Source organism: Haliaeetus albicilla, chromosome 12 (genome assembly GCF_947461875.1).
Source record: "Haliaeetus albicilla chromosome 12, bHalAlb1.1, whole genome shotgun sequence".
Lineage (NCBI taxonomy): Eukaryota > Metazoa > Chordata > Aves > Accipitriformes > Accipitridae > Haliaeetus > Haliaeetus albicilla.
Window position 1 is genome coordinate 12,237,537 of NC_091494.1, and position 27,245 is coordinate 12,264,781.

The following is a 27,245-nucleotide window of genomic DNA, read 5'->3' on the forward strand; positions in this document are numbered from 1 at the left end:
GTGGAGGTACTGTATCAGTATCCACCTGGGTTGTGTGAAGCTAATGGAATATACGATATATACTGTCAGTATTACACATTCTCCAAACTGAACACACAATCTCTGTCCCAACACCAGTCAAAGCTTCATTTACAGTCTAAGGAAGTGTCACAGCAAGTTTCAGTCACCTGTACAGCAGCAACTATCAGAGTTGCTCATAAGTCTAGACCTCTGAACTTAAATCTGTCACTCCTGAACTTAAATGTTGTTCCTAAATGCCCAAAAATGGCCCAAAAAAAAGGTTTAATCACATTTCATACAAAAAAAAAACCACAAAGCCCCCACAGCTTTCTTTTTTTGATGATACTCATTACTAAAGGTCAATACTCTTTACTCTTTTGCTGTTGTTTGGTGGACTTCTAACTGAACAAAATTCCTGAGAGACCTTTAATTGAAGCCATTTTAGAGCAGCACAATAGTAAAAAGTTACACAGCACATAAAATCAAATCAGTGCAAGGGACAGTGGCATTTTTAAAGCAAATGAAGCTTATTGAGGAGCAGCATCAGTAAATGTATGCCAGTGTTATGAGGTCATGTATAGTCACAACTAGATGTACAACATACAGACAAATAAAAAGATTGTAGGTAAAGATCAGTATTGTGCATTAATAAAGTCTGCCCTCAAATGCACACTCCTACCTTCCTTTAAAATGAAAAGTAAAATAAAAAATAGAAGGAAGCACAGACCACAGCTAGTGATTCAGCACCCTTCCTCTCTATTTTCTGCTTCATCACCTCCATGAACCTTACTTTTTCAAAAGTATCTCAAGTGGACAATTCATTTAAATGGCATCCTGGGGAAACAGGTCTCTTTAACCCCTTGGTTTCAGGAATACATTATTAAGCTGTATTGAATTAGCATGCTGAAGGCATTGCTGAAGATGTCAACCAGACAAAGTAGTAATTAATTTGCAATAGTAGCTGTTACTCTGTAGCCATACAAACATTAATTTGGTGCCTCTCTCAACAGCCTGCTTATAGTGTTAGAATACAACAGAACTAGTTTGCATGGGACCTTTAACTCATGAATGAAGAAACAACCCTTAAGAGATCATTCATATCACTATAAACTAAAGTCTATATACAAGTGTTGCAAATTAAGGACATGTAAAACCTCTATATGTTTCCATTCGTCATAGCCATCTTTAGGTCAGATGTAAATACCACTAACGATAACTTATCATTAAAAGCTCAATAGCATTTTCTCAAAGCTCTGTGTGCTGTCCCAGATGAACACGACAAATTCCTATAATGGAATGTCCCATCTATTGCACTGGAGCAAAGCCAAGAGCACCACTGCTGTGTGGTTTCTCTGCAGGGCAGACAGTAATTGTGTTGCTTTGCACAGGCGTAACTGGCTACTCAGAAGTGCAGAGCAATTCAGAATCCATTATGTTGTGGGAAGCTTGTTTCAGGACTATTAGCTGAATGGCATGTACTCCTGCTTGGTTAAATTCTGAGTTAAACTCACATTTTATTCCCAGTGTGATCTCTTTCTACACATGAATGGCCCCAGCCTTAGATTAGTGATGTTTCAAAAATTCCCTTTTCAGTAGCAGGAAAAGATTGTACCAAAGCTGGAGTTCTGCTGATGCTTAAGCTAATGATATGGCATGGGGATTTATTTTGAAGCCCTGATCCCACAGCATAGTCAGATGAACTATTTTAGGAGTACCAGAAAGGAGCTCTACTGTCAAGCAGCACACATCACAGAACCAGGTTAGACAGCCATCACTGAGCAGTCAAACTAGCAGAGCTGAGGGGGACAGTAGACTTCTAATCCAGCTGTGCTGCTGGCAGAATGATTCAGCTGCCTGCCACTGCTAGGCAGCTGGGCACATGGCAGAGCCATCGCAGGTCTGCCTGCAGGAGACTCTGCAGATGTATTCTCAAAACCAAGAGTTATTCTGAAGTGTGATCTTTCACTCAAACGTAGCTTAAAGAGGGTATCCTGAGAGTACTGACTCAAAAGTAACTTGTACAGTGAAGACAAGCCCTAAATGAAGATGGCCCATGCTGTTTTCCTAGTGTTTCTTTCTGTTATTTTAAGCATTTAGAGCCTGAAAGAGTGTATTTGAACAAAGTAACTCCCACTTAGACCACTATATTTAAGGTTCCATCAGTGTTTAAATCATAAATCCCATCATTGCTCCTCAGCTATAAAAACTTCGCTGCAGGCTGAGACTTATAGTGGTGGGTTTTTTTATAGTGTTTGTTGGAGCAAATGGCTGCCAACATTTTAGTCTTTATTGGACTGACTCACCCATCACTAGAGGAAAGATTCTGATTTTAGAGGGTTTGTCCCTCTCTGTGGTCCCAAGTGAAGCTGGTGAAGGGTGAGGCAGGAGACATCCTGCAGGGTTTCTCCCAACCAGGAGAGTTTTTTGGACACTGTTCTAAAAGCTTTACAGCAAACTGCATTAACACTGTTTTTCATTAGAGATGTGCAGTACTTCCCCATAAAATGATGGGTGGGCTTGAAATGCTTCATAGAACTTCACCAGTTTTTGTCACTTTGCAGTACTTCGTAAACACTTACAGAAGAAGTGTTGAACACAAAAGCAAGGCAGCTCCTATTACAAACCCCTTCTACTATAAAGGAGCAAAGAAAAAGGACTTCACAATATATTCTGAGATGCTGGGAAAATTAGTCAGAGAATGAGACCAGAAACTGTATCATGTTGTTTGGATTTGTCTGTTTTTTTCCCGTACTAGCTACTTTAGGTTACTTGCTGTTCAGATAGTACTGGCCAAGTAGCACAGCTAATGGAAGAGTTCGGTTTCGTTCACACAGTGGGAAGTGGGTGGGAGGCTACTTCGGTCTACTTGATTCATAACTGTATCATGATCTGTGAGGGCAGGTAGCGAATTGCTACTGGACTGCTTGTCACATTATTTCATGGCAGTGTAGTTAATGAAGGAAAAGTAGCTGACATCAGGAAGACTTGAATGGTCCTTCGTTAATTTCTGAAGGTAGAAGTAACAACTTCTGGATGTTTTTTAAGGGAATTGCACTGTCTCCTTTCTTCCAATTCCGATCTCTAGTTTTGTCTATCTTTTCAATTTAAACAGTCTATCAGACTGATCACCTTTGGAAACACAGTATCAGATTCTCACATTATCTTTCCCTTACCCTGCGTTCAACAGAATATATAAAGAAGAGATAGAAATTTGACAATGCTTTGTGAAAGGCATTAGCCTGGACATGGCAAACTTTGTAAGGAATATTATCTGCTGACTTTCAAAAGGATGTCAGCATGTGTAGTACCCACGCTAGAAAAGTTATGCAGCAAAAAGCAAGAGGAAAAAGCAGTAAAATAAGCCTGCATGCCTATGAAGTGACATGCAGTCAGTGACATGCAGCACCTAGCAAGAAACACATACTTTCCAGAAGACTTGCATAAAGTGATGTCCTGACTAAAATCTATCAGCTGTAATTCTTGCACTTCAAATCCACATTCTTGATGTTTACATGGTTGAATCTCACCTAAATTACAGAAAAAGTAATGCCTCTTTGAACTGAGCTTCAGTTACTATGAACCTTAATGAAAGAGTTTGTAAAAACATTTTAAGGCATCCCTTGTTATAGCAATAATGCTAGGTTCCTGACTGGTACCTTGTAGCAAGACTGAAGTTAGTACTTGTAGTCTAAAGTTAAAAATGGCCTGGCAGCCAGTGAGAGACACATAAGGCACTCCCTATATAGATTTTCACTTTTGTTTGCCTGAATGTCATCGCACTGAAAGCAGCAGGTTAATCAGTTCATTAGCTCTTACCTTATTGTCTCAGCACTTGCTTATTAAACATTCTCAACATCTTCTGATCCACAATGTCAAATTACTAGCACCTAATGACATTTTTTTCCCACATCATTTAAAACCCTGTTAGGCTTAATTTTTGCTTAACACAGCTTGGGGTTTTCTTCCTCTTCCTTTTCAGGGTCATGCACTCAGCTCACTAAACTGTATAAAGGCTGAATTCTTATAGGATTAGTACTGAGAGAACAGGCTGGAGGGTGACTTAAGCACTCACAAAACGGCCAATTGACAAAAGATTGATGCTATGGCCATACTTTAGGCAGCCATAGTGACAAGATTAATCTGAGCTCCTCAAAATTTACGGAAAGTAGTGAAAGGGCTGGATTTCTTCATTCCTGCCCATCATGCTGGTGCACACCAGCACCCTGTGTGGCCAACCTCCAGGAGAGGCCAGAGTAGCATGTGGTCCAGCTTCACCCACCTGGAGCGCATCTGAAAACACCATAGTGACCTTGCATTCTTTATAACTCTAAGTCAACATGGGAGACTACTGCAATTATCCTTTCCTCATATGCTAGACTTTTGTATTAATGGTGGCTCAAGGCTTCTTGGTGGTGCAGGCAAAATTGAATTTTGCTATCTCAGGGGTGAGGATAAAAATCAGTTACTTAAAAAAGCCAGCCTGATGCTTCTGCAAGGACACTGAAATGACAACTGCAGCTGCTTGCCAAGGACTACCTTTAGTCATCCATAGGTGGGGGCTGTAGCTGCAGCGAGTCTTGATCTTGAAGAACATAGCAGAGGGTGCAGAGTCAGGCTGCCCTGTAATGGGTGCACATTCATTACCCCTGAAGCCTAAGGTATCACCTGCATTGTACCTGCCAAAAGGCAAGATTAATTAAAATGCAAATTTGGATGGAATTAAGGAATGTTTGGGTTTTTTGCATAGCAATAAAAAGCTACACGGAGAGTTGGCAACGTGAAACAGGGTTTTTAGGCAACTTAAAGTTGAAGAAAAAGGCAGTGTACAGGAATTGTGACATGAAAGAGATTTGAATTCCTGATGCCTCTTCCCCTCCTGACTTCCCTTTCACCACAAAAGGAATAGGTTAGTGCAATTACCCTTCACTTCTCCAGTAGTCAGCAATATACCTTTTTATCATAGTAAAATGTTTTTGACTCAGCTTACAGCATGTTTCCATTTATGCAGAAAATGCTATATAAACAGGCATTACCAATGCATAAATAATATTTATAATATTCCATGATCCAGCATGTGAGGCTCAACATCAGGAACAGGCCACAGAATATTTCTGATTTCTTGAAAACAGATGCAAAAAGTGCAAAATTACTCAAAAAAAGTCAGAAGTGGAAAATACAGATTTTTACTGTTTCACTGCACTTTTCTCGAGACCACTTCAAACTTAAACACACATTTATATTTGGTGTTCTGACTTTTGCCATATCGGTGAGATTTTTATACAAAAACAGAGCTCTGACATCTGTGACTTAATCTTGTAGTGGTACAGCCTACTGCTAGGAAGCAACACTCCTTCAAAATCACAGCAACTGTTGCAAACTGTTTAAACTGTTAAACAGAGTTTAAGATGATGCGTACTACACAGCCCAGTCAGCACAGTGTGCCAATTCTGCACGACTTGGCCTTGGGCTTGTGCTTGCCTTAGGCCAGCTCCCTTTACGTCAGCTGCTAATTTGCCCTGATTCTGTTGGTGCTAAAAACCTCCTGAAAGTTGTTCTTCATCATTTTATAGTCAGCCACTCCATGCTGCCAGTGACCTCAGTGAAAGCTGAAGGCATTTAGGACATCACCATTTCTTCTCTTCCATATTCCACTTCAAAGCCAAATTCAGCCCTGAGGCACCCTCACTGCTAGGATGATATATGACTCTGTGACTTACCTTCCAACTCAGACTCCCTCTGGCTCTTTCAGACCTTTAGGGATAAGGTATTGCAGCTGTTCTCAGGATTTAGCTAAATATCTCCTGTAGCATTAAGGTGAGTTTTGCAGTTAAATTTCTGAAATCCAGCCTGAAAATGTCTTCCTTACTTTGTGTGCTTCTCGATCTTTGATTTAATTTCTTCTAGCTTTTCTTAATCAAAGAATTAAAATCTTAAGACAAACAAAAATGTGAATGGTTAATTAAAGTGAAATTTGAAAAGAAAACTTCTTTTCTATTGAGCTCTTAGGTTTATTAGATTTGTGATGGATGGCATATGAATTGCTCTTCATACTCTCTACATGCTGAAGGTCTTTGAAATAGACAACTGCTCTGTAGAATTGCTCCTGACTGGGGAAAGTGGAGTTTTGTTGCTGGAGATAACACAGACTGGCACAGATTGCTGCCACTATCCATTTTTATTTTTTAAGAAGGCTGACTTTGGACTGTAAATTCAAAGAGGAGCAAGGCAATAAATGGCTATTCTGGGACTAACTGAAATACTTAGAGTTATATGGGAAACAGACAGTTTCCCTGTAGGGAGACCCCCTTCTCACTCTCCCCCTAGCCCCCACTTTCATTTGTGCTACAGCGAGTAAAGTTTCTTGAAGTCCCCTGAATCTCTAGCCAGGAACAATGCAGAGCAAATCTCTGGCATATTCCCAACACAACCTGCTGTCCTAAGCACTTTCCATAATCTTGAAGGACAGAGTGGCAGTACCAATCCCAGATGCAATGACAGTTCCTTTGTTTCCCATTTGAATTAAAAAATCAGCCTCTTCACATCATGTGAATGGTGCAGCAGAGCTGAACAAGAACCTACGCTAGAATATACAGCTGAAAAAGAGAATGCAGCTGAAGAGTATTTGTGAAAGAGTTGAATCATCCATGCAAAGTGTTCAGGCTAATGACTGTTGTATATATTGGCTCAATTTTATAAAAAATTTATACATATTTGTAAGAGAGGGCCACTGTAATCCAGTGAAGTCTCCTGCATGAGACAGGTGGGATTAAGGTCTGACTCTGCACTCTCATTCTGTTTATTTATTGTTCTTGTTTTGTTTTAGAACCATGACCTACATTTAGTGAGTCCTCTGTCTGGCCATATTCACTAGAACTATTTCTTGTACAAATTCAGGAGTGGGCCACACTTACTAGAAATAATGCTGGATAAACCAAACATTCCAGCTCAAGCTACGTCTCTTTAGCAGATAGTGCTCTGTGACAGCCAAGACCCCATCTTGGGGTCCCCATCTTCAATTCCATGCAGCTTCTCACCTTCAAAATATGACCTATCTTCATAGATGTTTACTTAATCAGAGTGTAATGTTTAAAGTTCAAGATATGGAAGATTTATTTCAAAGCAATATCTACTTATGTCATCTTCCTTTGAAATGCATACATCCAGTCTGTCCTACATATATATGTGTAATGCCATTTTCTTTATTACCTGGGCTGTGGACTAAAACAGTACCAGCAGTACTTAAAGCTAGCCAGCTATGCTGTACTGGGTCTAACTTTTGGGTATTACTCTTATGGCATATGCTATTTAGTATTTGTAGAGCATATTCCTGTCTTAGCAGTTTGTAAGCGTGTCCCTTCCATCAGGAACATATGAAATTGTTCAGACTGTTTCTTATTTTGGTGGGGTTTTTTATTGAATCATTATAAATGGGATTAAATGAGTTGAAAATTAACAAATGCTTTTTAAAAAATGATTTTGTAAATCTTCCTTCTAACCTACAAGCATATTATTTTCAGCAAATTAAACACAAGGAAAATGGCGCCTAGCTACAAATAACAGTGCAACAGTGCCAAATGAATACTTTACAGTACTGCTACGAAACTATTACATAGCATTACAGATTTCAGCACTTCTATAAATATCTTTAGCAGTGCAGTCTTTGCACAGTTATACAGCTCAACATGTAGCAGCTTAGACTGCCACATCTGCTGACATTAGTTCCAGATGTTTGCATGTAGTAGCAAGGACAAGCAGAAGAGACAGGCTGAGGAACAGAGCAGCAGTAATGCAGAGTGTTACCATGAACGGAAACAAGTGTCTGCTGTTGGGTGCAGAGAGGTCCTTGGGTAAGGCATGCAGAGGCACAAGCTTTAGCCATGGTGAAGCCCACAATGGTGAGCTCCTGGTTTTATGCAATGGAAACTGCAATAGGATGGTCTGCGAGTCACTGGCAACACTGGTGAGAAATGGCATCCAGCAGCTGGGAGGAAGGGAATGGGAGAGGAGGAAAGGAAATCTCCTGGTGTGAGTGGTGGAAAGATGCCCTGAGCACTAGACTAGCTACAGTTTTGGTCTGTGTTTAACACTTGAGCCAGCACATATTTAATATGAGGTTTGCTATGAGCTTACCCACAGTTACAATTCAGACTTAGTGACTGTAGAGCTTGACCTATGTGTAAGTCTAAAAAAAAAATGGGGATTTTCAGATATGTGTTCTGCATGGGTATTGAAGCCTGGAGTTCACCTGTCCCATGCACTGTTCAGGTGCAAAAGGAGAGAAACAAAACAGTGAGGAAGTAAACCTGAATACAACAGACAAATATGCTTCTGCTTAAAGCTAAAGTTCTGTGAAAGTTTTAAGGGTTTCTAGAGTTAAAATGCTAAAATGTTACTAAAGCATTCTGTACTGCTGGGGTAAGAATAGGTACTCATTTTTGGCCTTTTGAATATCTTAATTTTTCTTTACAATAAAAATTAGAAAAATGTCATTTGAATTTTACCTGGGTTAAAGTTGAGTTTGGAATGTGAGATGAGGAGTCTGATTGCTTTGCTTAACTAAATTCAGGTGAAATTCGGGGGGGGGGGTGTTTGTTGGTTTGTTGGTTTTTTTTTTTAATTGTGCTGTATGCGCTCTATTTTGCAAGTCTGAAAAAATCCAGTGGTTTCTCCACACCAACTAATCCTACTTGCTTTTGCAAGAAGCATTTGCTCTCTCCCCAACTATTTTATCTTACTTTAAAAGAAAGGTGGATTTTGCTCAAAACATACCCAGGTCTTCCCAGATGGATGCAAATCTTACACAGCAGAAAAGCTGCTGGAGAAAGCATAGAAGAGCCATCTTAACTCTGGGCAGAGCATCTGCATGAGCAGCCTCCTTAAAACGTGGGAATGTATTTCTGTTCCATATATACTCTGACAGGGTCTGATAGTCGTGCTTGTCATTGACTGTAATAGGGCTTTGTCCTGGCAGTGGGCTTGAGATGTATTTTCACGCAGTTTCACAGAAAAGAAGCGGAGATTATAAATATGTCTAAGAGCCTCATGATGTACCATTTCTGTTACCATGGGGACATAATTGTAATAGCAGTCTTTTTTCTTTTTTTTTTCAGTACATCATTGTTAACAAGAGATTGTATTTATATTTGAACACATTCATCTTTGCAAAGACAAGCAGGGATCAGGCGTATGCAATGAGTAGAGTACAGCATACCTAATAACATACTTCAGCATGTCTTGTGTGAAAAAAATATTCTTTCAAAGAGCAAGAGGGGGAGGTTGCAGTTTTTCAAGTTATCATCTTATGAATGCCCATGGTTCACTGTAGGTTTCACTCAGTTCAATTATTAAATATAGCATAGAGCTTAAAGTGCAGTTACATTTATTGCAACCATGCAAAGTAATAACTGTGTTCTGTTGCTTTATTTACAAATAATTCTTGATTCCATTGTATTCCATGGCAGACTCCCATTGAGAGGATTGAGCCCTGAATTAGTGTTAAATACTGGCTCTAGGTGCTGATTATCATTGCCAGTCTGACACAGATAGGCATCCCAGCTCCAAATGCATGCTGGGATCTGGGAACTACAAACCATTCCACAGGCTAAGAGGGAATAATAGAGCCCCCGTAGCCCCACTCCTTAGACAGCATTAAAACAAGAGGGAATCAAGGCTTTTGAACTTGATTGATTTGCCTAGAGGTTAGCTGCAAAACATGGAAATTGAAAGGTCAGGTTGTTACCCCTGGATGTACCAGTAATGCCAGGACAGCATTATACCAAGGGATTTGACTCTAATTTTATTCTTGCTAATCAACTTTAAGTCATGTTCAACTTTTTATTAAGGCTTTCTCCTCAAAATGTTCATAAGTCATATGGAAATGCTGTTATAGCATATATATTTAGCAAACTGAAGGAAAGCAGGTGATTTCTTCAAGGAGAGAAGAGAAAGTTATGGGAGAACAAGGAGCTGAACACAAAGCTGTGTCTTCCTCTCCCTTTGTGTGATCAGAGCACACAGCTCCAGCACCAGCCTGCTGCTGGCATTCTTCTGTCCTATTCTCGTGAATAACTGCAACCGAAATTTCCACACCTGACCAGAGCACGTTGTCCATGTTTTAGCATCCGTTCACATGCTGAAACTGCAGAACCTTTGAGGAACACCAGAGCCATAGAGATAGAGGCATCTGACTAGGACACAGTCACGAGGAATGGCTCTGTCCACTACAAATGGACATAGTTAATTAAAGCCAGCTTCAGAGGACTAGTTAGCAAAGTGCCATTACTCATCCCAGACAGTTTCTCTAACTATACGATCTTATCTCCATCTTTCCAATTGTAGGCAAATTAAGCAAGAAGGAATAGCTCCAAAATGCCTGTGATATGTAACATAATCCATTATCCTTGATGTCTTGGGGTCTCTGTTCAATCTAGGATACAGCACAGACATCACCACTGCAATTAAAAAAATCCCTAGAAAAGGGTTTAGTACAAAATACATTGCTTAACCTGCTGAACGTCTCTGCAGCTCTGGACACAAAAGTATTACAAAGACACCTTAATAACTCCGGAAGAGAGGGTGAATCAGCACTGCAGAAATTCTAGTTATTCCTCACCCTATATCCTCTGAGGGACAGGTTTGACAGTCCTCTTTTAAAGGGTCTTAATTTTCAAATTTCCCTAAAAATCCGTATGGCCTCCACTTCTCTTTAATGCCTGTAAAGAATCACTGATGAAGACACTGACAAAGGAATATATTGATGAAAATCAACTGTGTGTCTGTCTCTTCACAAAAGCAACAAGTCTCATGACTGAAATGTCAGAACACCTACACAGTCCTTCAGGCTGCTGTTTTCTGCAACACAAAAGAGCAAACTTTCTTCTGTGAAAAGAACATTTGTGTCTGCATGGAGTCGGAGAGGGAGTGAGCACTCCAAAATCCATAAAAATGCTTATTTGAATTTCTTGAGCTCAGTGAGTGGTTTAGTCAAACTTACCAGTGCTCATTATTTTTTCTGTCTTCATTCTTGCGTTTAGTAGCATTGGTGGTAATAGGTAAAAGGCCTGCTTCTTTCCTCTCAAATACTTAACTGACACAACTCTGCAGTTATTGAGAGTAATTATGGGGATGCCAACCACAGAAATATGTTAATACTCACAGCTGAACACAGAAAACAAGCCAATGGAAGTCCGAAGTAGTAGCGCTGTATAATTAAACATGTGCGTGGGTCCACCAACTCTGCACATGGTTATTGATTGTTCCCTTCAGGCTACTCCATTATAAGGATCATATAAGCAATACAGAGGTGTGATTATAGGCCATGCAAATATGGCTTCACATCACTACCAGAGGATTTTGGAGACATGAACTGGATAAATGTCATATTCTTATGTTGCTCCCAATGAGCAGCAGCATGCTCTTAGCACTTCTCAGTTAGCTGTTGTTGAAGCCAGTGTTAACAGCCTTTCCTTTTTACAAATCAAATTCTAGTTTCAGATAACAGGCATGAACATGCAAGCGTAAGTGAAGGTTAAACCCGAATATACATTTACTTCAGGCTTCTTCTGGTTATTCTTGGAAAATAATTCTTTTAATTTTGAATAAATTAAAAATTCAAAATAAATTAGTTAACACATTAAAAATAAATAATGTAAGTAATTAAAATTCTAGGTGAATTTTAAAATATTTTATTTCCTATATAAGCACTTGTTCATATATGCTCTCTGCTGCCAACCCATTGTGAGATCATCTCCCCCCCCCCCTTTTTTTTTTCCCCCCCTTTTTTGTAACTCAGAGATATATTTAGATTGGGAACAGTTGGATTATTTAGTACTCTGTTCAGGCAAACATGGTGAGGAGTTCAGGAGAAACGGAAGAATTCACATCTGTATCATCTAAATTTGAAGTAATTAACATTTGAATGTTTCTATATTAATACGCGGTTCATAGATAGAAAAGTATTTGCTTGCAATCCATTGACAATGCTTTGTTCAACCACTGTCAGCACTATTAGATTTGTAAATTACTGAAAACCTTTTATAGTGTGTGCTTTTCAGAGAGAAAAGCAGGCACTGTATCTGCACAGGTCTGAGAATACAGCCCTAAAATGAAACAGAGAACAGAAACAGAATACCACCTACTCGATTGTTCCAAGAGCCTATCAGGACTACCATTTAAAATGTTAGACCATGACTGGTAATCTAATCTAGTCCTCAAGCGCCTCTGGTAACACAGGTGCTCCCAAGGATGGTGTCAGAGGTTAGGTACATTGCTTTAGCAGCACCCCCTGCCTTCCCTTGCCATCATCGCCAAAACTGCTGCAGCACCTTCCCTGTCAACTTGTGGACCCACACAGATCACGTTACAGGGGCAGGGCAGAGGCTGTGATGGTTAGGTGTGGGTTGGTTTTCCCCAGATAATTCATCCAGCCCACAGCATCTGCCCACAGCACTTTCAGCAGCCTTCCCAGAAAAGAAATGGGTCCAGCAGGGACAGCCACCTACATTTGAACTCCTTCCTCAGCACGCGTTGACACTGCAGTCAGAGGCAAATCAAATCCAGGGAGAGCCAAGATAACTCCCATCTTTGTGTGCACAGTAAAAGAGGTTTTCCCAAGAAGCACCAGATTTACAGAGCGTGTAATTAGTCTGTGTGTGCACAAAAACCGCAGCAGACCAGCAGAGACTAGACTGCGCACACAGAGTGTGTCGGCTCGGACTGAACCTGTAGATCTCCCAAGAGCCTGGGAACAGGGAAATAATTTAACAGGCAAAGGAGGTTTGAAAACACTGATCTGATACTTTACTTGTACTTTATGGAGCCAGATTCTCAGCCAATGCAGATCAGTGTAGTTCCGCTATCCAAGGACAAGAACCTTGCTAAAGATAAATATGGGGCTTTCAAACATTTCATACAAATTTCCACAGACTGTAACAAGATGATCCATATGGGTCAAAACAAAGGATACGAACTTAGGTATTAAGTAGTGACATGATGTATTGTCTAGTTCTTGAATATGACAGAAATACTGTCATTTTAACTGTATAGAGTCTGTAAAAAAAAAAAAAAAAGAGGAACAATTCTGAGTATTACAGGGACTATATTCATTTCAGTCCCCAAACTTCTGTGAATTAAAAGCTCTGTATAAGAACAAGTATTAGCTAGCCAGACCTGACTCCCAGAAATTATATCTTGTGCTGCAATTTTGTTTTATTAGCTGATTACTGAGGACTAGTAATCATTACTAGATGATGTGACTTTGCAAATTCTGTTGTTCTTGTAAGAGGTCCTGTGTAAAATGTGAAAGCTTTATATTCTGGTCCCTGCGCTCTACAGCAATCCATCACAACAGAATCTGTTTTCTAGGACCTTAACCGTACTTTTCACAGTAAGGATGCAAATCTTCTTCATCACAAGTGGCATACCAGTAGATGTCTACTCACTTTTTAAGTTAATGGGGCATCCATACCAATGTAGTTAGAAAACAAAGAAATGAAGTACTGAGCTTCTATGATTCGTGCTGATTATTTATATCGTAAAGGATGAGGAAAATGTTAGAGAAACTGCTTTGCTTTACTCATATTAAAAAACAAACAGAAAAACCCCAACTGATTTGTATTACAATTCCAAAGACCTCTCCTGTGGAACCAGAAAGCAGAACAGAAGTTCTGATTTTCATATAGAAGGAACATCTCTATGTTCTCCAGTGAACTACTGTCAAGAGGTTTTTTTCTAGCCTTTAGTCAGTCCTTTACTCCTTCCTGCAAAATGCCTTAAATTAGTGTAAATTCATTGCTTCCCATTCCATCCTACAGAATATAGACTGTGTTTAAAATATCTTTCCAGATCTAACACTGCTTGAGAAGACTAGGTAAAAGAAAGATGCTGAAGGAAAAAATAGTCAAAAAAGCCAGAAGATATTTAGAAGCACAGGAAAAATGGACAAATATCACAGAAAAAAGGTTGCAGTTTCTCTTAGTGTACCAGTATCTCACCTCAGTAGGGTAGGGAGCAGTGTTGTCTGCTTGTTTAAATAGATAAATTATCAGAATATTTTAGACTGTTATTTGAAAACATCTGTTCTTCATATTTCATGGGGAAGCAGAATACTCTGTTTTCTGTTATAATCCAGTAATTTTCATAGGTATTAAACTAACTAAAAATATCGCAAAGCATATCCCAGCACTGTTCCAGTTTTCTAAACTCTCAGAATTAAATCATGGTAGAATGGAAATGGCTGCACTATGAAAGTGCAAATAGTTTCTCCCTTTAGCATGGAAAGAATAAAGATCAAGCAGCAAAGTGAGAGGAGAATAAAGCTTGGAGAGACTTTTTCTAATGTACACGAATGCTAAAGGTTAAAAGAATAATGCAGATTTGATGAGTTTCTGCCACAACCATTGTTTGCAAAGAGGCTGCTGAGGTTTGATAAACAGCTTAGGAACTTTAGCACCATTTCTCAACAAGCCTCTTGATTTGGTTGTTTTATTCGTCTTTCCAGATTTAATTTTTTTTTTTTTTTTTTAGGGGAGATATTTGTTTTTATAGTCTGTTTCTTTACAGAAGCTGTTCAGCTTCTTTGAATGACAGCATCATTTTCTCTTTAAAATTTCAAGGTATTTCACATTACTATCTTGCCCAGTGTGTCCAGGGTATTTGACTGCAAATACTGAGTTGCAGATTCTTACGCAGAGGCTTTGCTAAGCACTGTATTTAAGTCATTGAAGTCAACTGTATCACTTACACTGTGGAAAATGAAACAAGGATGAAAGCCCTTGAATATATAAATCTAAGTCGTACAAGTAACCAAGGGCAATGTAGGATGAGCAAACTTTGACTGCGTTCAGATAAACATAAGAAAGTTTGCATGCTTTCATTTTTCCTTTGGTCTGCACAAGTGAATTGAACAGCCTAAAGGAACAGGATTTCTCTTGAGATTCTGCTGCTGCTCACTACATACAAACAACTATTCAGCACATTTCTTTTCCCTAACTAGAAAGTAAAAAAAGAAACAGGAGAAACTGGAAAAGAAGCGAAAACTGTTGTGTAGTAAATGATTTAATTAGCTAGTAAATGTCTGGAGGAGCCATGAAAGATTCCTGACTAAATGGTGTTATGCAACATAAGTAAGAACTTGAATATTTATGCAGATAAATAACTAAATTCAACTTTCTTAAATAAATTATTGTGTTGATTCTTCTGCTAGTAAAAAAAAATAAATTATGATCAGAGTTGACCAAAATGGACAGATTCATACCCACCAAAATGTTACCATAAGTCTTGCTACAGAAGTCACAAGCTAAGATAGTATTGATCCAGCATTCTCCCAAGTTTAGCAACTTGGCTCAGATAGAGATGGAACTAGCTTGGTTTTTTGCTAAATATATGACAGATTTTAAGTGAAGAAGAATCACGGGTAGAGGTTTGTGAGCAGTTTAAGCTAATCTAAATCCAAAGTAAGTACAGGTCATCTAGAAAACTGACTACTCAAAAAATTGACACAGCTAACTGCTCAGTCCCAGAGGCACTGGCGCAAGCCAAAGGGGTAGGAAAATGAGGCCAGAAGTTAGTGGGATCATCTCTTTCAGCAGCAGAGTGCTGAGATCAGCTTAGGACACTCACAAAATGGTGCCCCGAGTTCCACATAGAAAGTTGGTATAAATTCTAGATTCAAACCAGAAAGCCACAGAACACAGTAATGTTTTCAACAGCTGCAGAGTAAAATTGCTGAAATTCCTTAGGAAAAGCTAAGAGAGCATATTAATGAAAATTAATATCAGAAAACCATTGGTCTGATCCCAATGCAATAATTCTCCTAGTCTTAAGTTTAGCATTTTTATGATAAAGTTGTATTTAACACTGTCTTGTATGCTTCAACAGTTATGATATGAATGATTCTGATGTTCAAAGAATCTAGTCTATTATATAATGAGTTTGTAAATGTTTTGGAACAAAGATGATCTTTTCAGCTGTGTTTACATATGATCTAGTACAGGGAGAGTCTGGACTGTGACTACAATAGTTGATGGAATGATGAAAATAATACAAATATCTGCCCTCATACAGAGGCAGTACTGACATGTCTTTGGTTCCAGTTAAGAAAGCACTTAGGCATCAGATTAAACTCATTCAATACAACCAAAGCCTCCAGCGGATGGATTATTTCCAGTACATGCAAATATTTCTTAAAATATAGTACTCAAAATTTCACATAATTTAGGCTTTGAAAAAAACATGCATCAAATTGGTCAAACCAGTCCTTTTACTCTACTTTTACAACAAGATAACATTAAATTCTAATTTTGCCCTCAGTATTCTCTGAACTCCTCCCAAACTTATGTCATCTGCAAATGTAATAAAAATATTACTTATTCTATCTTCCAGGTGAAATGAAATTAAAACACTGACTCAATATAGGTTCCTGGGGAATCTCCCCACGTAACTAAATCTCACCATTTTGAAAGTGAGCCATTGTCAACTACTCTTAAGATTTTCTAACCAGTTCTGCCATGTGGGTTTACCAAGGCCTTATTCTCTAGTTTTCTGCTAAGAACATTATTCAGAAAGGCTTTATTAAAGTCAAAATATATAACTTGCTGCAGATAATCAAGAAATCTGGTACACTGCCAAAAATATCTTCATGCTGCGTACCCAATTTTGTTGAAGAAGGAAAGGTGCATCATTTTTCTAGAAGTGTTTTTTAGTTTTGTTCCCAAGTTGGAACATGGGAAGTTCTGCTTAGATGTTAGGAAAAGAAGTCTACCATGATGATAGTTGAATACTGAAACAAGTTGCCCAGGGAGGTTGTGGAATCTCTCTCTGTGGAAGTGTTCAGTACTTGACTGGACGCAGTCCTGGGTAACGTGATCTATTTAGACATATCTGGAGCAGGGGGGTGGACTAGATGACCTCTGGAGGCCCCTTCCAAACTAAAATAAGACTGTAGGATTCTTCTACTCGTTTAGATAGCAGTAAAAATTGAGATTGAACTATCACTGTATATATCAATGTATTCCAGTTCTTCATGTCTGTGTTTCTAAGCAGTCATTTTCAGCGTAAATGTATGATCATTTTGCATAAATTTCTAAGGTTTCATATTCTGATTTTTAGGGATGGAATTCCCTCAGATACGTTTCTTTTAATTGTGTTAACTTACAGTAGATACAAATATGTCTATTGTAAAAATGTCAGGCTAGGCACAAAATTCATACCTTCGTGATCACTGTATTTGTTTTTCTATGCCATTCACTATTCTGCATGAGATGTAGCAGAGTAGGAACAGCACTGCTGCTGTGTCTGTTCCTAGTGTTCATTCTAAAGCAATAGGTAGTGGCTGAATATTCTCCTCTGATGCTATTATTGGGATGGATGTTACAAGAAAAAATAAGGATGTTAGAAGGTATTTGCCTCCATTAGTGTTTAAAAAAGTGGTGGCTGTAATTTTATCCAGTGTGGAAATTACATCAGTGTATTTCAAGAATCTGCTTCTCAAAAATGCATATGCTGGAAGTTCTTCCTAAGCGTAAGTTAGGTTCATACTCCATGCCAACACTGAAATACTAGACAGGCAGAGGCCAAAGACTAGCTTTTTGTTCAGGTAATGGGATATCCATGAGGTGAGATGTAGAGAAAAATTAGCTTCTCTACATCATGTTCCTTATTTTTTTGACATTGTACTGAAGCTATGACCTTGATCAACTATGACCATCAATTAACCCTTCTTCCTCTCCTGCCACTAAGGTATGCAGATACCCTTAGTGTTTAAGATTTTCTTTCTGTGCTTATTCTTAAATTTTGCTTAGTTTTCTTAAGTCAGATACTTCCAAACATTCTTTGATTCAGATCCAAAGAGATGTTTATTATCAGGCTTTGTTCAACATACATTGCTTTCCTGTAAGGCGTTTTGAAACAAGATTTCAGCAAATCAGAGAGGAAGTAGGTTATTTTTCACTTCTTTCGTCAAATTGCTTGGCATTTCTCATTTCAAGAAAATTGAAACAAATAATTATGAAAAGCAAAAGAAACCTCTTATTCCATCTTCTGATATTCTAATAACTCAAATGTCCTTGAAGAGCACTTCTGGCCAGTTAGCTGTTTCCACTTTGTTTTCACTTCAGGATGATATAATTACAAGATGTTTGCAAAGGTTTAAGAGCAGTGTTTTTTTCTATTAAGGAATACAGGAATAAAGCAAACTGAAAGATACCTAGGATCTCTCTCTTGTTAAAGTTCTTATTAACTTGACACAGAAGCTTTTTTTAAGCCCGCTCCTTTCAAACCTCCTTCTTTCCATTTTGCCCCCCATCCTCTTCCACCTAAATTCTACCTTTCTTCCAAACTCCTTTGCTGTCTTTCAGGTCTACCATACATTCCCTCTTCTCTAAGCACTCCCCCAGTTTCCTAGCTCTCCTCTTCATTCATGTGTCCCTAACCTGCATTTTTCTCATGCTGCCACTGTTTCGCTTCCCATTTAGCAACACTTTGTATAATTTACTATGCTGTCTTGCATTCTCACTAGGCAGTTCATTAACTCTATTTCCTTGTGAACTAAACTAAATTCAGGCAATCAGCACTTACAGGTCCCTCATTATGTAGTCCTGATGCTAGCATGCATATTAATATGCAATACCAATGAAAAAAAAAACACATCTGCAAGCATAGGGTAGAAATAATTGCTAGTTTTAGAAGGAAAGGGTTAACCTAAACTAAAAATGTAAGGTAGGAAACATCCACTGTATTTGGAAAAGGTTTCATATATTGGCCCCCCTCTCCTATCAGCAAAGTCAGAGTGGAATGGAAGAGACTTCAAGTAAGGAATAGCAGCAGCCAGGGTCCAGCCTGGCTCAATCTGTTCTGGCAGGGATTTCATGGATCTGCTCTGGATAGGTCTAACTCCCAGTACAGCTGGTATCAGCCGAGAAGCCATTAAAGTGAATATATAAACTCGAGGAAAGCATGATGGTGACATGTTTTGTTTCTAGCTTGTTAAACCAGTAATTGTTATTGCAAGTAGCTGTCATTCCCACCAGCATTTGCTTCTTGTTGACAATGAAGAAAACTCATTTGTTTTATAGTGTGAAGCTTAATTTACTTCATGGTTGGTTTCTTTCTTTGCCTGTCAATCCCAGATTTCTGAGAAAGAAATGCAGTCAGTTTTATAGCAAGCAGAATGAGCTGTAACTAAACTGCCAGTACAAAAACTATGGCTTCTTACTGATTTTGCAGGGTTGTTTTTGAAAGGCACATAGGATCAAAAACTCCCTTTTGAATCATATTAGCCAAGACTGCCAGTCATTGACTATACCCAGACTGGCGAGTGATCTGTGGATATTTGCCCTTCAGTTTGTATGGTTTTTAATTAAACTTGACAACTCCAGAAGAAATTAATTCTGTGAAGTTGACTGCGTGCTGGCCTTTAGCCATTTGTGTCTCCAACAGCCAACTGTTCATACAGTAGTCAAGGCCATGGTTATAGCCATGTTGGGAGTGTGGGGAAGAGACAGCCCCAGTATTAACTCGTAGAAATGCAAAGGAAACCTTTACAGTGTAGATGCAATGTAAGAAGGAAAAAAGTCCCATCTGCATTCAGCTTATTCTATTCAGGAAACGGTTTTGATGACATAAAGAAGGCTTCTGTAAGCTGTGTCATCGCTAGGAGGGTTTGGCCATACAACAAACCCAGGGTGGTTAATACTTGAAAGCATGTTAGCCTAACATATTCAGGCCAAATGTGTCTATATAGAATGACACCAGAACTGCAGTTTCTGAAAGCTGGGGGAAAAACTGGTCTGTTCAGAGCCCTGTTTTATTTTGGATCAAAGTGCTTTTTCGAGCGCTCCTGTTCTGAAATAATTCTGAAATGAATTGTATGTAGTGTAATGTTAACAGTAACAAAACCAACCAAACAACAAAAACCCTACAGCATCAGGGTTTTTATCCTGGTTATCAAAATAAAGCACTAGAGAAATGTTTCCTGAACACACAGTTGTACAAAAAGAGTTGTACAAAAATCCTTTGAAGGGGACTGTACTGTCCTGTACCAAAGCAAAAGCTCCTCCAGTAGCTGTGAGAAGGCACATACTGCAGCAGGAGATCATTTCCCAAAAGGGAGCTACAGAAGGTGGCCTAGTGTAAACTAAGTCGATGGTTGGGAAGCGGTTTTATTGAAGCCTGGTTTAAGATTCAGTTGAGGCACGATGTATTATACCGAGCTCTGCAGAGATACGTTAAAATGTGGAGTTTTGCCCGGGTGCTCAGTTTGAACAGGCCTTGAACAGACTGGCTAAGCTTTCCTGGACATATTGGCCTATTACTATCAAAGACAAAAATATACCTAAAACCAGAAATACAGAGAACGTAGAGCTACAACTGAAGACTCCAGCCAGTAGGAGCTGCTGCAGAAGCCACTAAGGGGCCTGATACACTGGAAAGAGGAGCTAGACCAAAGCTCCATCACACAGATGATACGGGGCCACGTGAACCGAGTGGTTGTTTCTGCCCTCCTCCACATTCCCTGCTGTACATGGCAAGAGACCCATGAAGGTTTGAGCCAGCGAGAATAACTGCAGCAGTAACCCAGATGGGGACCTTCAGGCATTCAGCCCTTTGAAGCACTGCTGTCCCATGCGGCCCTTCGTTCCCTTCACTTCAGCCTCTTACTTTCCTCTGACCTGCCCTGTCCTCATGACTCCCACTGCCCTTTGAATGCCTCTTTGTGTTACCTTGACACATTCTAAAGGAATCCAGTTAGAAGATGAATCATGAAATTAATACATCCCTTAGTAACACAGTATCATTTATTCCTTTTGTGTTGTTCCTCACTATTACGCTTCTTCTGTTGTCTCTGATTGTCTCTTGTTCAGCGCAAGGAGATCCCCTTTTTTCAAAATCTCTTAAGCCCACCCATAATAAACATCATTAATAACAAAAGCACGCCCACATACAGTTAGTGGGATGTTACTGTCATCTGCTGTATCAGCCCACTGGTACAGGCTTTTATCTCACATCAAGGTTTTGGTCTAATACCTGGCTGTCCTCTCCTAGCTCTCAGGTGGCCGTGCAGTACAGCCAAAGTCTGCATCGAGTTCAACCTGCCAGCACCATTTGAAATTGTTGCACTCTGCATAACACATATTCTTCCCTCACCATCATTCAAAGAATTTATGACTCCATATAGCTTCTGTTCTGCTCGTTGATATCACACATATTAAAACTCAACTGCTGTAGACAAGGATAGAACTGACATATTTTGCCTGTTGGCTTTAGTGGCGCTGACACTGAAAACAGTTCACTGACTATGACTGCCTACTCTCACTTTAACAAATACTAAGTATCACACTGGAAATACACATCCTAGTTTTCACCTTAGGTCTAATAAAACTAAAACTTGCAAAAACCGGCATAGAAACTATGAGCAGTTAAACCTGCAGAGTTCTCTGTGTGTGCGTGCTGACCTTCAGATAGTAAATGAACAGTGTCTGGATTTTGGCAATCGACAGCTTGTAAGAGAACAGAAAGCAAGCCACTTGTCAAGAATAATCCCATCTTTCTTTTTTTTTTTTATTTTGTTGTGTCTCAAACTTCAAGCATCTGAAGGAAAGATAATGGCATTTTGAGGTTAAGTACTAATTTTAAGTAATTAACTTCTTTACTAGTGGCTATAGCTAGCTGAATTCAGTAAAAATGAATACTGTAAATCCACTTATATGTAGAGTTTGATCTCTGTGCCACTGTGACAGAGTGAAGCTTGAATTACTCGTATTTGAACCCAAAAGATCCTACAGTGCATTTTACAAGCCTGCCAAGGACTGCATGGGAGTATCTACTGATATAGCAAACAACTGTGGTTGCAAATAGAGCAGCTAAAATTCAAGCATATAGAATGTAACAATCTTATCTAAATAATATAACTTGGATTTTGGCCAGGAGACCCCCTTCCTTCCCCCCTCCCCCCATCTCCAAAAATAAGATGCTCTTTAGGCACCACCAGAAATCAACAGCTTTAGTTTTGCATATCCCCCCTACCAGACTACACTTCTTGTTGGTTCTAAGTACAGTTAAGGATTCAAAGTATGCAGCTTGAGCTTCACTTTAAATATTTCATACTAAGAAGTTTGGGAAATACTGACAAGAGATCTGAGGAAGAGGCAAACTTTACTTTTAAGTTTACTTCTTTAAAAAGGCAGTCAAAATTTGACATTGTGTCTGGAATTATTTGTGCTTTCCAATATCTTGCAGTCTTCCTTCGCTATCACAAATCTCCATTCTAGGAAGGAAAAATCCACCCTTTTAAAGAACCAGTTTCCTAGAAGGTTATAGACTCACCACGTCCATGATCTGCATGAGGCTGAGAGTGAAATGGACAGTGAGCGGCTGGGAATCATTTGCAACTGGTCGCTCCAGAGGGTTGTAATTTTTCAGCAGCTCCTTGTAAAGCTTCCTCTGGAACTCTCCTTGCAGGGTCTCTTTGAGCACAGGAATAAATAGATAATTAATTAGGATTCTATATCAGAAAGTAAAGCTAGGACGTATGTTCTTTTCCTGCTATCAGATATTATGTATCTATTATTTTACCTGCTGCATTCCCAGAAAAAATGCCACTGTAATTCATATAGTTCAGTAGCTACTACAACAAAATCTTACCACAAATAGATCACTCTTTCTTTTCATCCCAGCCTGGAAGGGGGATTCCCTCTTTGATAATTTCTTGGCTGGCCAGGAGTGATAAATTCTAAATGCTAATGATGCTTTGTCAGCATAGGCACCCTTCGGTCCAGCAGCAAGAAGTGATGAGGAGGAAATACACCACCTGTGTTTTGACACCTGTCCTGGCATAGCTATAACCAGAAAAGCAGAACACAGATACGACAGAGGGCATCAGCAAGACAATGGGAGAAAAATGGCCACAGGTTAGGCTGAATCCTGCTCTCAGACGGCTTCAGATTGAGAACTCTTTGGGGGAAGTGGTCTCTGCTTTGTTCTCTGTTCACAGAGCTATGAATAAAGTGGGGGTACAGGGTTCCTGGCAGAGACGATAGGCACTACATTAATATACGTGACAATATTCAGGGATTTCTGTCTTTTTTACACCTCAAATCCAGGGAGGGTCTTTATTCTGCCGTTTTCCTGTGGAGGGAGAGGGAGCAGGTCCACACGAATGGAGCAGAGTAGACCGGGGCAGAGGCAGTTGCAGAAGGAAAGGAAATCTGGGCCAGGGTAGGAACAGGTCCTCTGGATGCCGGCCGTCCCTGTCCCCACTCCAGATGGACTTTCCTCTTCCCTATTTTCTAGTCCTTAACTCCCCTCCCCCCCCCCCCAAAAAAATAAGCGCCACCGTCTCTGCCCTGAAGCAGCCACCGTTTAAGTGCCTTGACGGAGTTTGCTCCCCCATCCCCACTGCTCCGTCCACCTCCCACGTCCCTTCCCAGCAGCTCCCAGCGCTGGCAAGCCCACAGAGCGGCCCGGGACAGAGGACAGCCCCCAGCCGCAGCGGCAAGACGCGGGCAGAGGGCTGAAGGGGACGGCGAGGGGCCGTGGAGGATCCAGGGCAGCTGTCCCTGCCCTCCCGCCCGCCCCTGCCGCACCCCCCCCCCCCCCCGGCTCCCGGCGGCTGCCCGCGGAACCGGCGCTGCCCGGAGCCGGCAGCCCGCGGGAGCACGGCGCTCACTCACCGCGCACAAGACCCGCCGCCGCCAGCAGCCACACCGCCAGCTCCTGGAGGCCCATTCCGGGAGACCCAGCGCGGCGAGGGGGGGGCGACAGCAGCAGCCGCTTCTCCCGCCGCCGAGCCCCGCCGCCGGCCCCGAGCAGGGCTGCGGCGCGGGCCGAGCCGCGGATCCGGGCCGCTGGGAGCCGCCGGCGCCCCGCGGGGACCTCCGGCCGCTCGGCCCCTTCCTGCGCCCGCACCGGAGCTCGCCCTACGGCGCCGCCGGCTGAGGCGGCGGCGAGGAGGAGTGCCGACGGCCCGCCTCCGCGCCCTGCCTCTCCGCCTGATGGATTTCCCCTCCCTTCCCTAATCCTGGAGCGTCCCCGGGCCGGAGGGGAGGGAGCGGAGCCGCTCGCAGGCGCCTACGGCAGCCGGGGCGACGCGGCGCGCTGGGCCGAGCGGCACCGGCGTTATAGAGACGGGAGCGGGGGCAGCCCCCTCCCCTGCTGGGCAGCCGCGCCCGCCCGCGGCCCTCCCCGCTCCCGCCGGGCCTGTCCCCGAGCCCTGCCAGATGGCGCCCCCCCCCCCCCCCGCGGCAGCCTGGGCTGCGGCGGGCCGCGGGGTGCCGGCCCTCCTTCCCTCCCCGCCCGACGGAGTCGCGAAGAGCGAAGGCTGCTCCGGGCGGGGCCGGGAGGCAGCCCTGCCCGCCCGCCCAGCTCCCCCGCAGGGCAGCCGGCGTGCCCGGGTGCGGCGGCGGGACGCCCTGCCCGCGCCAGCCGAAAAGCCGGAGGGCGTCAGGTCCCTGAGGGCCTCGGAGCTGCCCTCCCGGCTCCCCTCCCCTCCTCGGCCCGGGCGCTCGGTCCTTCATTTGCCGTCGGCAGCGGCTGCCGCCGTGGAAGGCACGAACTAGCCCCCAGGGCAGCGATAGCCGCTGCCTGGGGCGAGCCGGGCAGCGGGAGGGGAAGGCAGCCAGGGTGGGGGTCCAGGGCAGGGCCAGTCCCTGCTGGCCTTAGCCGGGAATCTGGCTTCGGGCACGTTTTGGGGAGGAGGAGGGAGATGGGCAAAATGGTGTTGTTGCACACGTGGCTGTTAAATCCCCAGCAGAGATGCGGGGCTGGGGGCTCAGGTGCTGGATGTTTTTGTCTAGGCATGGGAAAACCAACCGTGGCTGAGGGGCGTTGTGTTTCGTGCTCAACAAACACACGACAGTAAAATGGTGCCTGAGCTCCTGCCCGGTGTAGGTGTAATGCAGCACAGTTGGAAAGCGGGCTTAGAAGATTCAACGCATTTTGTTCATTGCCGGGTTCCCATTCGCAACTTTAAGCATGTCTTTGTGCTAGCCAGGCATGGGTTATTTCTTTCAGTCCAAATCCCTCCACTTCAAATCCAATTGCTGCATTAAGTGTATGTCTTAGCTCCATTTAAAGGAGAATGGTATTGAAGAGTGTCCTCATTTGCAAGGAGTGACTAAATGCTTGTTTTTCAAATAACCCAACAAACAGCAGTTTATTAGTCCATGTTAATTCTCAACTTTAAAAATCCAGGTAATTTGTCTTGGCTGAAGCGCTGACCTAATTTATGTAGCCACTTTTAAAATATTTTTAAATGTTGAGCACAGGACCAGACGAAACTGGGGGCAACCCGAGTAGCCCAGCACATTGATGCATCATGTGTTTCAGCCATAACATACAGGGGGACTGAAACATTCCCCTTTTCAAATGAGCCAACATGCCGAACAGCTTTACCAAGGGGTAGTGGAAATCAGCCAGTGGCAATGGTAACTCCCCAAAAGCCAAGCCATAGCTGATACAGGGGCATACACTGTCAAAGTTCTCGGTTGTTTTTTTTTTTTTTTAACAATCCATCTAGCTTGACTTTATTATTTCCCTTTTTTGTTTCATGGTGGTATTTTTTTTTCTGTGAGATCTTGACCTTTTTGGACCAGCTAGCAGACAGGAGCGAGTTGCTAGGGAGCTCTGTGTTATTCGCAGAGAAACCAAGTGTTACTATCCATTTGTACCTCAACCCTCCCATGGCAGTGCTCTTAGTACCCAGATTTTTTCCTTGTCGCATTTTGGGAAGGGAGCTCATTCTCTTTCCTCCCGCTTCTGTTATCCACTGCTGTTTTGGCACAGGTGCCCCAGATCTTTCTGGGTGTACAGTAAACAGCATGGATTGTTCAGGCAAGAAATCTGGAGAGGAAATCTACAGTTCATGGCTGACCTCTACTGTTGGCTCATTTTTTTGCTCTGCACGTTGCTTTGTTGACAACTGCCTCACCCCGGATGGTGAAGGCAGGGTCAGCAATGAAAGCACTGTAGAAGCAAGCACAGCTCAAGGTCCTCAGCGCTCTGCTATGGGACTCAAAAGGTAAACCCTTCAGGGGATGGTGCTGAAACCCCAAACTCCAGTAGTATAAGCACTGAAAGAATAATTTGTGACTATTTTTTTGATAAATCTTGACTTATTTTTTGTTTGTAGCGGCCTCGTTTGGTTTTGATGTTAGCAAATTAAATTTTATAGGCACTTCAGAAGTTCTCTTTAGCTATTCTTTAAGAGCAATCAGCAGCCCAACTCCTTGATTAAACTGTGTTCAATCAGATGTATTCCTTCTAAAGTGTTTACCTTTCTAGTCAGAGATTCTGGTGTGAATGTACACAAATGGCAGGAAGGGGTTACTTTGGCTTTTTGTAGACATCCTGGCTAATAAAAGTTAATTTCACAAATATTTATATGGGTTGATTGTCTAGATACCAGCAAAGATTGATTTAACAAACACTGTACTGAAGTCCTCCTAAAGCCTTCATTTACGGCACAAGTTATTTTCATAGAAGCCTGTCGTTCAACTTAAAAGTAAGCTGTACGGCCTCTGGCCAGCAGAGGCTCTTTTCTTTGCCTCCAATGCCCACCAGAGGTAAGACCCACTCTTCTCTGAGCTTTAGTTCTTCTTTCTGTTGTATACTATCCAGCCAGGTGATTTGGAGGGAGCTGTTTCCCCCCCCCAGATAACAATAAAAATTAATAATTCCCCTCCCCACTGTCTTTAGACACAGTGATGAATGCAAGTTCATTTTACAATTATGGGCTGCAGAAATTATTGTGGGTCGCCCAGCCCACCTCCCACAGTTGGGTGTTTGCTCTTATAATATAAACAAGCCCTTAATATCAGTTCGTTTCTCATATACATTGGACATAATTAGGCACGGCCAATTGCATGTCTGCCTATTTGTGAATACCCAATATATTCATGGTGATAACAGTATGCACAGATCATACATCTTCACATGAAGGTCAGACATAGGAAAATTTTTGTAGTGATAGTATGTATCTAATACCAGCATGCCGTCTATTGTTCCTTTATCAGGTAAACAAAGAACTAAATAGACCCTTGTACAAAAGGCCAAAGTCCTCACTCAAGTACTATTTCAGATCTATTTTGAGAGTCTGAGTGAGGCATGGAGCTATTAGAGAAACAGCTACAGGATTCTGAGTTAATGTGTCTGTAGAAAAGACCCTTATAGCAATTGTAAGGTGTTTGTTTATACCCAAAGAGTATCTTCCTAGTTTCATTTATAAGGCTAATCTCATACATTGGTCAGTTAAA

At 41.6% G+C, this 27,245-nt stretch overlaps 1 protein-coding gene across 2 annotated transcripts in view; it reads right to left on the bottom strand.

Moving 5' to 3' along the window:
- Positions 1-24,198, bottom strand: part of CHRFAM7A (CHRNA7 (exons 5-10) and FAM7A (exons A-E) fusion) — a 45,962-nt gene extending 21,764 nt beyond the window's left edge. For both annotated transcript variants that reach the window (XR_011327054.1, XM_069798093.1), the window contains exons 1-2: positions 23,667-24,198; positions 22,321-22,460 (exon numbers count right to left, since the gene is read on the bottom strand). Coding sequence is in view for 1 of the 2 variants with exons in the window: in XM_069798093.1 (XP_069654194.1) it covers positions 22,321-22,460; positions 23,667-23,721 (195 nt within the window). In the remaining variant the exon portion in view is untranslated. The remainder of the gene's footprint in view (positions 1-22,320; positions 22,461-23,666) is intronic.
- Between the last annotated feature and the right edge of the window lie 3,047 nt (positions 24,199-27,245).